This window comes from Taudactylus pleione, unplaced genomic scaffold, assembly GCF_031769625.1.
Source record: "Taudactylus pleione unplaced genomic scaffold, aTauple2 ptg000111l, whole genome shotgun sequence".
Taxonomy (NCBI): Eukaryota; Metazoa; Chordata; class Amphibia; order Anura; family Myobatrachidae; genus Taudactylus; species Taudactylus pleione.
The window spans coordinates 6,180,484-6,197,812 of record NW_028284513.1 but is presented as its reverse complement, the minus strand read 5'-3'; the positions used below and the strand labels follow the sequence as shown (position 1 = coordinate 6,197,812).

General features: G+C 41.2%; 1 protein-coding gene across 2 annotated transcripts in view; it reads left to right on the top strand.

Annotated features, from left to right (window-relative positions):
• The first annotated feature begins 3,632 nt into the window (after window positions 1-3,632).
• Window positions 3,633-17,329, top strand: part of STEEP1 (STING1 ER exit protein 1) — a 51,441-nt gene continuing 37,744 nt past the window's right edge. Inside the window, exons 1-3 of one of the 2 annotated variants that reach the window (XM_088471171.1) lie at window positions 3,766-3,854; window positions 13,486-13,603; window positions 16,408-16,498. In XM_088471171.1, the coding sequence (XP_088327297.1) occupies window positions 13,552-13,603; window positions 16,408-16,498 (143 nt within the window). In that variant the 5' untranslated portion in view covers window positions 3,766-3,854; window positions 13,486-13,551. Of the gene's footprint in view, window positions 3,855-13,485; window positions 13,604-16,407; window positions 16,499-17,329 lie in introns of both variants that reach the window. The other variant, XM_088471169.1, reaches the window with a different exon arrangement.

Here is a 17,329-nt window from a genome sequence, read left to right as displayed (position 1 = left end):
ATCACCACTTACTGGCCCACAGGCCCATCCAGCCCAGAGGCTGCTACTGGCCCAAAGGCCGCACCACAACTTATTGGCTCTTAAGCCACTTTCTGAGCTAGCTTCTCCAGCTCTCAAGGCACCAACCCGGCCGCATCCAGCCAAGGTTTTCCAGCCCTCAAGGCTGTGCAGGACAATTCCTCATTGACAGTACTGAACCTAGTACAGAATGATAGTACTACCCTCATCGGCTAGTAACAAATGCATATCTTTATCTGTAGCCCGCCATCTCCAGGAAGAATCTGGGTGCCTGTTGACTACACTCAGCAAAACCTTAAAACCCTGTCTGAACTTACATTACAGTCCTGTCAGCCATCTTAAGAAGAATATAGAAATATGATTAATATAATTACTAGTCTTATCATTAATATACTACTTGGAATAAAGATTAGATCTTTTTATGTCATGCTATTGCTATTTCACCTTTTACCTTTACTAATCAATCACAAGCCTTGTATTACTTGACTAATTAATAAATGCTTTATAAGTCAATTACCTAAAAGTCTGCGGCTCACGTTATCTACTCATAGAATCTGGTAAACAAGTTTTATGTAAGTTCATAATGTATTGGCTGTGCAGTCTAGTCAAAATCATTCCAAAACATACGGTAAGTTATAAAAAACATTTATTATCAAATCCCATATAAAGAATAGCAATATAAAATCACAATTGATACATTAAAACCTATAATGTAGTCATAATTGACTGAATGCTATTGTCCCATATTAGAATGTTAATTAACACCTTTTGAAAGGAAGGGTAAATATTTACCAAGTCCAGGTAATGTCACCTTATTAGATGTCGGTGTTTCTACATGGAGCTCCAATTTGTATCCTAACTGCTGGCTCAAAAGTGTCCGTGATGTTAACGGGCCATGCAGTAAGCCAAATGTCCGGCTTCTGTGTCCCGTATGCCGGCGTCCCACATGTCTCCGATAAGCTCAGCAATTTGCACTGTAGTCGGGACGTGGCAGCTGTGATGTTCCCGATACCAGGCAATGTGGTAGCAAAACTCAGTTGCTGAGGTTTGTAGAAAAACAAGCTGAGAGCTAGTGCTCTGATAAAGATGGTAATACATGCTGCCGCATACGCTGTGTCCGGTACAGTAGCGCTAGCACACAACCTCATTCAGCAGAATGAGCTCAAATATATAGAGAGAGGTATGAGTAAAATAACACAGTGGGTTTCATAATGTGATATGGGCAAGATGTACAAAAAACAATATATGTGTATACATATTATTTTCCCTTTCCAATCTACTGTATCATCCTGAATCTATTATCGTTATAATTCATAGAGGTAACTAATAGGCATATACACCAGTATACATGTTCAATAATTGTAATAACAGTTTATTAAAACATCTAAGACCATGCTCACTCAACAACTGTTTCTGTATATGTAATAGTAGTTTGTCTTCTTTCTTTCCTCTATGAACAGAATGTGCAAAGTCGGTCATATACAGTCATGTCCATAAATATTGGGACATTGACAGAATTTTCATATTTTGGCCTCTATTCACCACCACAATGGCTTTGAAATGAAACAAACAAGATGTGATTTAACTGCAGACTTTCAGATTTAATTTGAGGGTAATTACATCCAAATCAGGTGAACGGTGTAGGAATTACAACGGTTTCTATATGTGCCTCTCACTTTTTAAGGGGCCAAAAGTAATGGGACAAACTAAACAATCCTAAATCTAACTTTCACTTTTTAATACTTTGTTGCAAATCCTTTCCAGGCAATTACAGCCTTAAGTCTGGAATGCATAGACATCACCAGACGCTGGGTTTCATCCCTGGTGATGCTCTCCCAGGCTTCTACTGCAAATGTCTTCAGTTCCTGCTTGTTCTTGGGGCATTTTCCCTTCAGTTTTATCTTCATCAAGTGAAATGCATGCTCAATCGGATTCAGGTCAGGGGATTGACTTGGCCATTGCAGAACATTCCACGTTTTAGCCTTAAAAAACTCTTTGGTTGCTTTTGCAGTATGCTTCGGGTCATTGTCCATCTGCACTGTGAAGCGCCGTCCAATGAGTTCTGAAGCATTTGACTGAATATGAGCATATAATATTGCCCGAAACACTTCAGAATTCATTCTGCTGCTTTTGTCAGCAGTCACATCATCAATAAATACAAGGGAACCAGTTCCATTGGCAGCCATACATGCCCACGGCATGACACTACCACCACCATGCTTCACTGATGAGGTGGTATGTTTTGGATCATGAGCAGTTCCTTTCCTTCTCTTCCCATCACTCTGGTACAAGTTGATCTTTGTCTCATCTGTCCATAGGATGTTGTTCCAGAACTGTAATGGCTTTTTTAGATGTTGTTTGGCAAACTCTAATCTGGTCTTCTTGTTTTTGTGGCTCACCAATTGTTTACATCTTGTGGTGAACCTTCTATATTCACTCTTGTGAAGTCTTCTCTTGATTGTTGACTTTGACACATATACATCTACCTCCTGGAGAGTGTTCTTGATTTGGCCAACTGTTGTGAAGGGGTTTTTCTTCACCAGGGAAATAATTCTTTTGTCATCCACCACAGTTGTTTTCCGTGGTCTTCTGGGTCTTTTGGTGTTGCTGAGCTCTCCAAACAGTTGATTTGGCCACACCGAATGTTTTTGCTCTCTCTCTGATGGGTTTGTTTTGATTTTTCAGCCTAATGATGGCTTGCTTCTCTGATAGTGACAGCTCTTTGGATCTCATATTGAGAGTTGACAGCAACTGATTCCAAATGCAAATGTCACACCTAGAATCAACTCCAGATCTTTTACCTGCTTAATTGATAATGAAATAATGAGGGAATAGCCCACACCTGTCCATGAAATAGCTTTTGAGTTGATAGTCCCATTACTTTTGGCCCCTTAAAAAGTGGGAGGCACATATTGAAACTGTTGTAATTCCTACACCGTTCACCAAATTTGGATGTAATTACCCTCAAATTAAATCTGAAAGTCTGCAGTTAAAGCACATCTTGTTTGTTTCATTTCAAAACCATTGTGGTGGTGAATAGAGGCCAAAATCTGAAAATTCTGTCAATGTCCCAATATTTATGGACCTGACTGTATACTCCCCACATATCATAACGTGGTAATGTGCACACAACGTGAATGTAACAGATGTATAAGTGTACACACATGCAAGTGGCATATACACGCACATATATCTAGATGTACATCAAAGCATAATGGTAGCAAATGAGGGATTCACCCTATTTATTCGATCTGTCCCGTATCTATAGCTATAATAAAGTTACAGACTGTATACATTAGTAGAATTAAGCCGGAGGGAACTCTAATGCTAAATAAACTAGATGTCAAACTCTGTGTCTGTTATCCCATTCAGACCATCAGGTTGCAAGGTGCTCAGTTTGTGGATCCAATACGTTTCACGTAGACACAGTCTAAAACAAAACAACCTCTCTGCACCGACCATATGTCATTCCACTCTCACTCTTTCTGCTCTACCCTGGTGGTAGGTAGATAGCTGGTGGTATGGTAGTGTAAAGATCCCAGGGTACTTCTACGGAAGGGGATCTATCCACTACCCTGGTTGGGGCATTATTTGCTTCTGTATCCAGAGCACATGGTGCAGTGATGTCACAGATGAGCCGTGTCACATGACTCTGAGGTCATCACGGCGTTGCACATTGCACACTGTTAGGAAGCAGCTGTAGGGTGTAGACATGCCTAAGGTGGTGTCCCGCTCAGTGGTGTGCTCCGACACCCGGGACAGAGAGGAGTACGATGACGGGGAGAAGCCGCTACACGTGTATTACTGCCTGTGCGGGCAGATGGTGCTGGTGCTGGGTGAGTGCGGCCCTGTCCAGTGTAAAGCAGGGGTGTTGCGTAGATATTAGACCTGGAACTCGTTAGTGTTGTTAGGACCCGGAGGGTGGTCTGTGACGTTCGGTATGGCCCGTCTCTATGGCGGCTATCACCTACAAATGATGCTGAGGGAGTAATTACGACGTGTATGATGGTATAAGTTACTGCGGAAATATTACTACTAATGTGCCCTGCTGCTGCTGCTGCTATCGGGTGTATGGATCAAGAAAAACTGAATAACGGAATTTGTTCTGTGCAGGCGCTTACACAGCTAAATGTATCTAATTACATTGCTTCAATCAGTCACTAATTCCAGAACTGTCTCCTATTTTATATCCAGTATGTCATATTTAATGTTCATGTATCCTCAGGAGATACAGGAGCAAGGAGTTTATGTATCACACAGTGAAAAGTATGGAGAAGTTGCCCATAGCATCCAATTAGCTTTGAGGTATCATTCATCAAGTATAGTCTATAAAATGGTAAGTAGAAGCTGATGGGTTACTATGGTCAACTTCACCGCTGGTCCACTATTCCAGTCTTTACACTGCTTGATAAATCTCCCCCTATAGTGTAGTAATTGCCATGGAAAAGACCGTCTATGGGCTCATTGGCCGTTTACCAGTCTAAACACTATCAGATGCTGACTCTCTGCACCACATTTCTGGAGTGAAGGATAAGTGTACAAGGGACTGAATGTGGGGTGAGAGAGGACAGAATCAAAGGTGACATTGGACTTGGAATAGTGAAAATTAAGGTATTGTGGAAGGAAAAGGAGTCTTGATTGACAGATAAAAACTATTTCAGATTTAGGGGTCTATGTATCAAGCCATGATATTTCAGAATTAGAGAACCTTACAGGCACAATAGAATGCAACAGCAGCTTGTATCTAGACTAGGGTACACTTAATCCAACATAATACAAAGTTATAAAATAAGGTGTTTAGGTACTTGGTGCTAGTTCTAATGCTGTAACTGGCTTATAGCCGTAAAAATGGATCACCCACACAATTGTGCATAAAACAATATGGTATATACTTAATTCCTTTCCTTAGCTGATGATCCTCCTCCTTTATCGCCTTGTGGCAGTGTAGTCAATTGTATATCCTAAATATGAAAGATAAAAGAATACAAATTCTCATAGTGTAACATATAACAAAAATGTATTGTGTTCATTCATGAAGCATGCTTATACCATATAAAACTGCTTCCTTAGAAATACCTAAACACCCTCTATGTATCAAGCTGTTTTTTACATATAATTATGCAAAAACTGCAGTTTCTGCATAATTTTATGTATCGATCCTATGTACTAATGGCACAATGCAGGAGATTTCACAGAAATCTCCGGTAAAGTGCTAATTAACACTTCAGATTGCAGTCCCCATTATTATCAATGGGGATTACGATCTTACCCCTATGTACTAAACTCCAAAAAGCAATGGTTTTTGGAGTTTAGTCCAGGTAGTTTACACCGTCTTCAGATGTTGTAAATGGTTTGCCTATGGGGGCTCCCGGTTCAGGAGAGAGAACTTTAGATCTCTGTCCCGCAGCCTCGGCCAGTTCAGGAAGCTGACGCTGTGCACATGCGCAGTATCAGCTTTCCCTGAGGAAGTTTTTAACTTCAGTGTAATACTGGCCATACATGGTTAGATTTTCTGTCCAACCATCCAACTAGTTGATTGGTTGGAATGAAAATCTGGTAACGTATGGGAGTAAATGATGATCAGCAATTTGCTCCTAAATGCCAGAAAATAGATTAAAATGGTCGTCAGACAAGTTTGTTAAATGTTTGCTCTAAACAATTTGTGATTGTCATTTGCTTTCATACCTTACCAGATTTTCATTCTAACAAATCAACTAGTTGGATGGTTGGACAGAAAATCTTACCGTGTATGGCCAGCATTAGACTTCTTTGAAATGCCAGGGATATAACTCACTGGGACAGCGGTTACCGCAGCCACTGTCCCTGCGAGTTCCAGGTAGTACATAGCTGGGATATTTTTATTAAAAATGAAAATATCCCCGACGACTTGGAACGTTAATAATCGCGGCAGTGCTGCGATTATTAATACATAGATCCCGTAGAGCGGTTCACTTTAATAAAGCAGAGGGACATCTAAGAGAACATGGGCAGCTGGGAAGATGGCAGGGGAAGAGAGTTAAGGGCCTTCAGTTCATTTTGAGAGCTGCCGAAATAGCAATTTTGAAAGTGGTTATGAGCTCGCCGAGGGAAAAGTGGAGGTGACCAATGACAAAGCCTTGTTGAGCACCGACCGGTGTAAGGACTTGCTCAGATGTGTATACACTGTTGGATTATGAAAGACAATGTATTATGCGGAGCCTTATGTACAGTGTCTAGTGTACAGTATTCACCCCCTTGGCTTTTTACCTTTTTTGTTACATTACAACCTGTCATTTATTTCTTTTTTAATCTGAATTTTATGTGATGGATCTGCACAAAATAGTCTAATTTGGTGAAGTGAAATGAGAAAAATATATATAAATAAGAACCTTTATAAATAAATTTCTGAAAATTGGCATGTGCATATGTAATCACCCCCTTTGCTATGAAGCCCCTCAAAAGTTCTGGTGCAACCAATTACCTTCAGAAGTCACAGAATTAGTGAAATGTCCACATGTGTGAAATCTAAGTGTCACATGATCTGTCTGTATAAACACACCTTTTCTGTAAGGCCCCAGAGGTTGCAACACCACTAAGCAAGAGGCATCACACCATGAGGACCAAGGAGCTCTCCAAACAAGTCAGGGACAAAGTTGTTGAGAAGTACAATTCTGGGTTGGGTTATAAAAAAAAGAAAAATCCAAATCTGTGATGATCCCTCGGAGCACCATCAAATCCATCATCATCAAATGGAAAGAACATGATACCACAACAAACCTGCCAAGAGAGGGCCGCCCACCAAAACTCTCAGACCGGGCAAGGAGGGCATTAATCAGAGAAGCAGCACAGAGACCAAAGGCAACCCTGAAGGAGCTGCAGAGTTCCACAGCAGAGACTGGTGTATCTGTGCATGTGACCACAATAAGCCGTACACTCCATCGAGCTGGGCTTTATGGAAGAGGGGCCAGAAAAAAGCCATTACTTAGTGATAAAAATAAGACACAATTTGAGTTTGCCAAAAGGCATGTGGGCGACTCTCCAAATGTATGGAGGAAGGTGCTCTGGTCAGATGTGACTAAAATGGAACTTTTTAGCCACCAAGGTAAATGCTATGTCTGGCGCAAACCAAACACATCCCATCACCCCAAGAACACCATCCCCACAGTGAAACATGGTGGTGGCAGCATCATGCTGTGGGGATGTTTTTCAGCAGCAGGGACTGGGAAACTGATTCAAGTCGAGGGAAAGATGGATGGTGCTAAAATACAGGGATATTCTTGAGCAAAACCTGTTTTAGTCTGCCTGCGATTTGAGACTGGGACGGAGGTTCAGCTTCCAGCAGGACAATGACCCGAAGCATACTGCTAAAGCAACACTCGAGTGGTTTAAGGGGAAACATTTTAAATGTGTTGGAATGGCCTAGTCAAAGCCCAGATCTTAATCCAATTGAGAATCTGTGGTCAGACTTGAAGATTGTTCACAAGCGGAAACCATCCAACATGAAGGAGCTGGAGGAATTGGCAAAAATCCCAGGTGCAAGATGTGGCAAGCTCATAGAGACTTATCCAAAGCGACTTGCAGCTGTAATTGTCACAAAAGGTGGCTTGACATAGTACTGACTTTAGGGGGGTGAATAGTTATGCACGCTGAAGTTTTCTGTTATGTTGTCCCAAATGTTTGATTCACAATATAAAAAAACAACTTCACAGTTGTAGACATGTTCTGTGAATGAAATGATGCACACCTTCAAACAATCCTCTTTATGCGGCTAATCCCGATGCATTTGGGCACTGCATGCGCAATAAGTAATGGGCACCCATCAGTACTGTTGTTACAGGTCACCGTGTGATAAATTAATGTTAATGTTGGTTTTGGCTGGCATAAAGGCCCTCATTCAGAGCCGGACGCTCTGAGCAGAGCGCACGCTCTGAATGAGGGCCGTCCTCCATAATTATGGATCGTCCTCCTGGACGCTTGTATAGCTGTGGGTTACCACCCACAGCCTATACGAGCGTGCAGGTTGATGGCCGCGATGGTCTTGACCATCGCCACTGCGAGCCGGAGCCTGCGGTTGAGTTTCTCAACCGTAAGGCCCGGAGTGATTTTGGCTCTATCAGAGCCAAAATCACTCCCACTGACATCACTAGTGATGTCAGTGGGCCGGCTTCTGACGGTAGGCGTTCCCTTGGAAACGCCCCCGTCTGGCAGACACGCCCACCAAAGGGGGCGTGCTGTCAATCAACATCGACAGCACGCCCCCTTTGATCAGACACAACGAGTGAAGGAAAGTCTTTCGCTCGTCGCGTCTGGCGCATGCGCACGACGGAGCTCCCTCCGTCGAGCGCATGCGCAGTGCACACCATCGACCCACTTGCGAGCGGACAGCCGCTCGCGAGTGGGTCTGAATCAGGCCCAAAGTTGTAACATTGCTAACTTGGCATTAATATAGTGTTTACATCGTATAGTACGATGTCAGTAGAATTTGGGTGAAGGTTTCTCACACTCTGCACAATAGTGTTTGGCTTTAGATTGAAGGAATTTCGCCAGAGTTTGGTGATGAAAATGGAATATGATGTACACAGGAGTGCATGAAATCTGTCACTATGACCGGTTTTGTCAAAACCTTTTATCGAGTTTGAGTAAATAGACATGTTTTGCAAAGTTTAGGATCAGGATGGATGATATTTGCCTTATTATTGGCAAAGCGCAAATAATATTTTTACTAGAATTATTCATCTGTGAGGCATCACTAGGACAAATGGTGTTGCAGAGAATTGCCCTTTGTCAAACTAGCACTCCTGCTGGGGATATGAACCAAGCCTTGTAGCACTAACAAGTGAGGTGAATATCAACATTTTGGCAGGTGTTGTTGGTACCCAATCCCATTAGCTGCATGAAGTTTTTAAAAAATAATGTACCCAACATTGTACTTTCCATCAATGCCACATGTGGTTTGCACATATGTGGAAAAATATAGTAGTGGTTGGTCACAGTTTTATGCATCTAATGTGTTAAATTGGTATTGATATGTTACAGATGTGTCCACAAGTATCTAGCCTCCTTGCACGTTAAACAGATGTTCTAGTCGCGCCATGGCATGACCCGGTAGTGCCAAGCATTAAAATGGAGCTTATTCATAAAGTGATGTGCATAGGACACAAGCAGCTTCTGCTGATTAAAATGAAATGCGGCATGCCTATATTATGTGTGCGATTGCGGTTATATCTGCATGCGAAATGCTACATTAGTGTCAAAACCTTCTTTAAGGGAAGAAGTCACACGAAAAGCTCTGCGCTACAGAGTTGCATGACGCCCACGTTGTTACGTGACTTATAGCGCATGGAGGATAGAAGTATGCGGACCCATCTGTACATTGTTTTGTTTTTTTACTTCAAAGGTCACAAGCATATCTTCCAGAATCGTCATCGCTAATGAATGACATTTCAATGCTATTTTAGGATGGAAAGCTTATTGGATGATTTGATATTGATTTTATATATCATTTATTTTTATTCTAAAAGTTTTCCAGCAGTTAACTGTTGCTTCAGGTGTTTTACTGTGTGCTGTTATCCTTGTGGCAGAAAGTGTATTCATTGTATTTTTGGTAACTTGTAACACTTTTATATTGTTGCCGGATGAGACCATGTTCTTGGCATCTGGAAGAAGCAGCACAGACATACTCTTCTCAACATCTGTCTTGCGAGAAGCATGTGAAGTGACCTGATCACTGAAAGCATGGCTGCGTGTGATTATATCGCATGTGACTGCAGCAGGTTAAATAGTGTGGAACTTAAATCCTATTTGATTATAGGTTCTGTTGTATATGAAAAGCTGCTTTCTTAACAACCAACTCTTTGGGGTCGATCCAGTTAGCTGCGAAGGGTGTGAGTTGCCGTTGCAACGGCATTAAAATGTTGGCGCCGGACTGGTACCTTGCACCCTTCACGGCCCGCTCTGAGCTCGAATTCGCAGAATTTTGTTTGCAGCCCTACGGGGCTGCGAACAAAATATCACAAATCCAAACTGCAGCCATTGCCGCGATGACTTGCGCTGGCGAGATCATCGCGGCTAATTGGATCGACCCCCTTGTATATTTAGCCGCTGTTTGGATATTAACTACCAGCATTTGTTTTTTAAATCCAGTCCCTCCCAACATGCACTACCTCTGGGACTTGCAGTGCTTCACAACAGCTGTGAGAGGTTACATGTTGCTATAGCAACATTGTGCAACATTGGAGCATGACCATTGCTTTATTTGATGGAAATGCTAAATAAATTGTAGGGAGAAATAGATCTTGTTACTTTCAACTCCTATTGATCTTAGAATTTGTCATCATCACATAAAACTGTTTGACTTTTTTTTTCCCCACACACTTAACTTCCTTAGGTGTACAGGTAGTGCAACCCAATTTCCCCCGTGGGTCTTAGCCATCTTATAGGTGAAATCAAATAAACTATGAATTTGTGAAAAGTCCTTTATTGTGTATGTTCTCCAAGATATAAGGCCACATTCTAGCGTTCCCGCTAGGCTGTTTTAACAAGGTGCCGCACCCTGCCCGATTTCAAAAGGGCAGAATGTGCCCTGCCCTTTTGATAGCCCCCTGCTAAAACAATCTGCGGGCTGCCAACCCCACCCTACGGGTGGGAGAATTAGCGGTGAAGCGATCACCGCCGGTGAATAGATGTTGCGTCCGGCATCTATTCACAGAGATGGGAGAACATGGGGGCAGCACTCGCAGACGTGTCCTTTTCTAGGTCCGGCGCTAGAGTGAACAGTATATTAGCAATATTAATTGCATGATACAAATGTGTTCATTATTTATCTAGAAGGAGCCACCACTACTGTGCAGCTCTGGACAATTGGTATAACATAGGGGCGATTCAGTTCAGTGCCATGTTGAATAGCGCCTGGGAATGAGTTCCCGAAGCTATTCAAGGGCCGCAAGCAGAAATCCGACTAAACTAGTGCCAGCGCTTAAGTCGGAAAATGCAGTTTACCGCGACTAAACGCCCGGCTTAAGGCACGGTAACAGGGTTGGAAAAAAAGCAGGGTTTTTTTTATTAATTTTTTTGGTTTAAACTACGTTTGTTTTTGTTTTTTTGCATTAATGTTTTAATGAAGAAAAATGTTATCCTGCTTATTATGGTAATACTGTGAAACATTGCTATGTATTAGAAACCTTGATCAACCATCTTTTAATGCTTTCTAACATTAACAATTAAAACAGTTATTAAGATTTATATCTCATCAAGAGAGCCAGATTCAGAGATGTACACAATGCTGATATTTATGCAGGTCAAGCGTTTGTTTGCCATTATACATGTGTGTAAACTGGACTGCGCACGTGTAGCGGTTGTGCAAGCGTAATAATATCAACAATTTTTTATATTGCATTTCATGGCAAAATTAAGTCTTCTGAACTTGTCTTGGCTGTTTGGGATAGCGGTACTGTAGTCCTTTGAGGAGATAATTGGATTTTAGTTCCTGTGTGTGGCTTGCACTCGCTCCCTGCAGAGCTGCAGTTATATTTAATTTGTGATTGGGTGCAGCGTGGTGCTGATAAGAAAATTTCTGTGCTTAAATGTATTTAATTAAAGATTCATTGTGTGTAATAACATAACTGTTTTGATGTCTTCTAAACAGAAACCTATACAGAGTTTTATATTTCTACATAATACAATCTCCTCAGATATGATTCTGGATGGAATTAATGTTTTAATTACTGTAAATTGTACTCTTAACAATAATAAATAATCCGCAGATCACAGAACAATCTCCAGTCTGCAGTATAGTACAGATCTGCCATCGCACAACTTTGCTGCAGTCTCGGCAAACAGCCCCTCTCGGTGCTCCAGGTCCCTTGAGACTCTGCTAGCGCCAGGTCTCTTTTCTGTCTTTGTTTTTGCCAAAATACCGTATTCACGATGCAACTAGCACACACCATGAGACTGTGCTGAATAATTTGTACATCTGATACTTGTACGTCTGTGTGCGACTAAGAGGGGTATTCAATATGGGAGCGAAAAGTCCGTGCTGGACTATTCGCTCCACATCGGAGATTTTCCTGGGCTAAAGTATCGGGCGCGCGCCCGCTTTATCCCCGTATTCAATATGAAACCTACGAAAACGGGAAGGTACGAAGTGGGATCTGCGTAAAAAAACGAATTTTTCCTGGAATTGTAGGACCTCCCTAAAGTTGTAAAAACATGGGGGATCACTATGGGTACTCCCGTTTTAGCCTGCAATGAATGTCGGGGATTTAAATGGCCGCAGCAAGTGTTTTTTCCCGACATTGAAGAAGTGTTGCAGAAGAGGACTTAGGTTATTTTTTTCGTTTTTTTAAGTGGTCCCATCAAATTTGGGGTACATGAAAATGGGTACTAGCATATTTTTATGTCCCTAAAGTAAGTTTTAAAAAAATTCTGCAACTATGCACCTGCCGCTAATAGCCTATTCTAGAATACACCTGCCGCATACTTGCAGAATAGCCCTGAACCTATTTCCCTATTTTTAAACACTTTTTTTTTTTTTTTTTTTTTTTTTTTTCACTACAAATTTTTAAATAAATTTTTTGGGGTGTCCCTATTTTTTTTTTTTTTTTAAACTTTTTTTGACAGTTATTTTTAAAATGTCATTCTCAGGGGTGCAGGCTATTTTTTTTTTAAGCCAGCACCCCTAAACCCCAATTCTGCACTTTTTTTTCGCCACCTATTCAGTGGTGAAAAGTTATCCCCGCTTTTTTCAAAGACTTTTCGAACCTGCGAAAAGTCTTTGAAATTGAATACGGTGTAAAACCAAAACCTCTGAAAATGACGTCATTGGTACGAAAACATTGCAAAAACCGAGTTTTCGCTCCATATTGAATATCCCTATAAGTCTCTGAATCGGATACGAAATGCTATGATGCAGCGGCCGCATCCTTTTTTTTTATGCCAAGTTCTGTTGTGCTTCGTACACACTCTGTTGCACACAAATATACGTGTCGCATTTCAAATTAATCAGCACAGTCTCCTGGTGCGTCCTAGTTGCATCACATTGTGACAGACCCATTTCCGGCAATAACAGATACCCGACACTAGCAGAGTTGCACAGGCCTAGGGGCTCACCCACGCCAGGCATGTCGAGCTGTGTGGCGTATTGAGGCTAGATTTATTAAGACACATCTGTAGTTCTCAAACCTATATAAGAGACCTGAAAGGCTGTATTTGGAATGGATTATGTTTGACATGAGCAGGAACAAGTGATGATACAATTTTTGTGACCATAGGCTCAAATCAATAGTGGGAAGTTCTGCATAGACGTTTGTTTTACCCATTTTTCTTTACCCATTCTTCACCCAATCCTATATAAAATGAAGTGTGAACCACAAAGCTGTTGTGATTACGGTTTACTTCACAAGATTGGGGAAAACTATATATATATATATATATTTATGGAAATCTTGCTGAGCTAATGTTTCCTTACATTCCTTTTTGTTTTTCCCTCAGACTGCCAGCTAGAAAAACTTCCCATGAGGCCTCGGGATAGAGCAAGAGTCATCGATGTAGCAAAACATGCTCACAAGTTCTGTAACACAGAGGAGGAAGAAGCAGTCTACCTGCGCAGGTATTTAGACACGGGACTTATTCTTACTGCTATCATTTAGTTGTTGCAGATGAAAACCTGGAATCCCACGCTTATGCCATTGTTATATCTATCTATTGTAGATTTTTTTTTTTTTATTTTTTTTTTAGTGCTGCTTGAACAGTTAATATCTATTTGGTCTCAGAATGGGAAAAACAATGGTCCTCTATTACATCTACTATTCAGGTGCAGTTTCGCTGCCTTGCACACAACCTATTTTTGTTTATTCACTGCAGTAAAATGCTCCAATTACAATTCTATACTCCTAGTTGACAAATTAATATTTTGAACATGTTGAAACTGACTTCCAACATGGTAATAGCTAGCTAGCACAAACCATATACAGCGGATAAAAGAAATATTGAACACATCAACATTTTTCTCAGTAAATATATTCGGAATGGGGCTATTGTAATGTAATTTTCACCAAATGTCGGCAACAACCCATGCAATCCACACATGCAAAGAAATCAAACTATAGATGTCCATAAATTAAGTTGTGTGATAATGTGAAATGACACAGGGAAAAAGTATTTGAACACGCTTACTGAAATGTATTTAATCGTACAAAAGCCTTTGTTGGTAATGACCGCTTTAAGATGCCTCCTGTATGGAGAAACTAGTCGCATGCATTGCTCAGGTGTGATTTTTGGTTCATTCTTCCATACAAACCGTATTCAAATCTTTAAGGTTCCGTGGACCTTGTCTATGAACTCTGAGCTTTAGTTCTTTCCATAGATTTTCAATTGGATTCAAGTCAGGTGACTGGCTGGGCCATTCTAGCAGGTTTATTTTCTTTCTCTGGCTGCGTGTTTGGGATCATTGTCTTGCTGAAATGTCCACCATTGTTTCATCTTCAGCATCCTGGTAGATGGCAGCAGATTTTTATCAAGAATGTCTCGGTACAATTTTCCATTCATCCTTCCTTCAATCATATGTAGTATGCCAGTACCATATGCTGAAAGACAGCCCCAAACCATGATGTTCCCACCTCCAAGCTTCACTGTTGGTATGGTGTTTTTGGGATGATGTGTAGTGCCATTTTTCCTCCAAACATGGTGTGTATTTTGGCATCCAAAGAGTTCAATTTTGGTCTCATCTGAACAGTATATACTCTCCCAGTATTTCACAAGCTTGTCCAAATGTTGTGCAGCAAACTTTAAATGAACTTCAACATGCTTTTTCTTCAACAATGGAGTCTTGCATGGTGAGCGCGCATACAGGCCATGGCGGTTGAGTGCATTACTTATTGTTTTTTTTTACACAATTGTACCTGCTAATAACAGGTATTCCTGAAGCTCTCCACAAGTGGTCCTTGACTCTTGGTCAACTCTTCTGTAGATTCTTTTCACTCCTCAGAAATCTTGCGAGGAGCACCTGATGGTGGCCGGTATACGGTGAAATAATTTTCTTACCACTTCCGGATTATGGCCCCAACAGTGCTTACTGGCACATTCAGAAATTTAGAAATCCTTCTGTAACCAATGCCATCAATATGTTTGCAGCAGTAAGGTTGCGATGGTCTTGAGAGAGCCATTTGCTTTACCTATCATGAGATGTTTCTTGTGTGACACCTTTTTATAGGAAATCAGTTGGGACCGAACAAGCTTATATTTATTTACATTGACATGGGGCAGGATTGCTTTCTAATTACTGATAGATTTCAGCTGGTGTCTTGGCTTTCCATGCCTTTTTGCACCTCCCTTTTTTCATATGTTCAATATTTTTTCCCTGTGTCATTTCACATTATTACACATAAGTTAATTTATAGACATCTATGATTTGATTTCTTTGCATGGGTTGTTGCTGATATTTAGTGAGAATTTCATTACAATAGCCCCATTACAAATATATTTACTGAGAAAAATGTTGATGTGTTCAATACTTATTTTACCCGCTGTATGGTAATTATAACCCTGATCCATCAGTATAGATTTTTCAGTATATTTAAAAATTATTTCCTCAACCATTTTTTTTTTTTTTTCTGTCGCTCAATAATCTCAGATTACTGGAACACTGAGGGAAGATTTTTGAATTTTCTGTTTTTTGGCACCCTAGGCATTTCTTCAGCAATATGCCCCCCTCACCCCAATAGCTACACAAGCCCTTATACAGTGCCCCCGTAGTAGTAGTCCCCCCAGCAGCAGTTCCTCCCCGTGCCCCCAGCAGTAATCCCCCTCTATGCAGTGTCCCCCAGTAGTGGTCCCACCAGTGTGCAGTGCACCTAGTAGTAGTAGTAGTAATTGCCCTCTGTGCGTGGTCCCACCACTGTGCAGTGCCGCCAGTAGTACCCCAGTAGTAATCTCCCTCTATGCAGTGGTCCCACCAGTGTGCAGTGCCCCCAGTAGTAGTCAACCACTCCCGGACACACACTCACTCCACTTACCGTAATCCCCGCTCCGGCATCTGCTCCTCCGTCCACCGTCCTCCCGGGCCGGCCTGCTCTGCATGATGGGAGAGACGTCATGACGTCTCTCCCATCAACCACTGCGGGAGCCGAAAGATGAGTGAGCTCCATCTTGGTTCTGGCAGTGGGCGCAGCAGCCGATTAGTGTGTCTGTCTGACTCTCATTGGCTGCCAAAACAAACACACAGCTGCCGGCGGCTGTGTGTTTGTTATACTAGTAGTGTAGTGCGGACTGCACTTATGTGCTATCCATACTACACAGCAATCCAGCAGCGCCCTGCAGTGGTAGCGCCGGCCCTCTGTGTGTATTCAAACACACCTCGCTGCAAGTCACATCCTGATTTTTATATTTATTTTTTTTTCCTTCTTCCATGCTCAGAATGCAAACCATCAGACTTGTTAAGCGGCGGTTTGGCAAATTGCTGGCAAGCCCTCCAGAATGGCCACCAGAAAAGACGTGGTTTTGACCGGTGAGACAATTGAGGTTATATTAACATGGGGGCATCTGTTATACTGCACACTTGTGGTACTATAAAGTGGTAAGTGACACAAGTGTGCAGTATATTTGTTGTGCCCATAATTAGTATTAATTAATAGAATCCCAAATAACATGCAAATATTATTGCCTCCATTTTTTAATTTTCAATTAATGCCCCTTTATTATATTAGAATATTATCCACTTAATAGAATACAGTAGTTTGCCCCCATAATGTATTTATTAAACTATTGTACCCCTATAAGCATAATTAACTGTTTTGGTCCCATAAATTTAGATAACATAATTGCCACCATAATGTCTATTGTGTCTCCTTTTTAAGTTCTGTATGGGTCTGCATGCAATTTGTGTAATAACGCTGGGAAGAACCATATTCTGCCAGTTTTGCAGAAATTTGGTTAAAACCACCAGTGAGTTTGGGATTTCAAAACTAATGGCCATCACCAGTTTCAACCCTGCAAGAGGCTGGATAATAAATCCAGCAGTTTATACAGAAATTGAGGTGATTTGTGGCAGTTTTGAGATTGGCTAAAACAAAAACCTGCATTTGATAAATATCTAAAAGTATTTAAATTAAATATTTGGAAATTTTTCTTCAGCTTATATACCATAGGTTGAGTCTCCCATATCCAATATGCTTGGGACCAGAAGTATTTTGTATACCGTATTTTTCCGTAGTTTGGAATATTTGCGTACCATAATGAGATACCTTGGTAATAGAACCCAAATCTAAACGCACAATGTCTTTTTTTTTTTTTTTTTTTTTTTTTCATATACACCTTTTACACATAGCCTGAAGGTAAT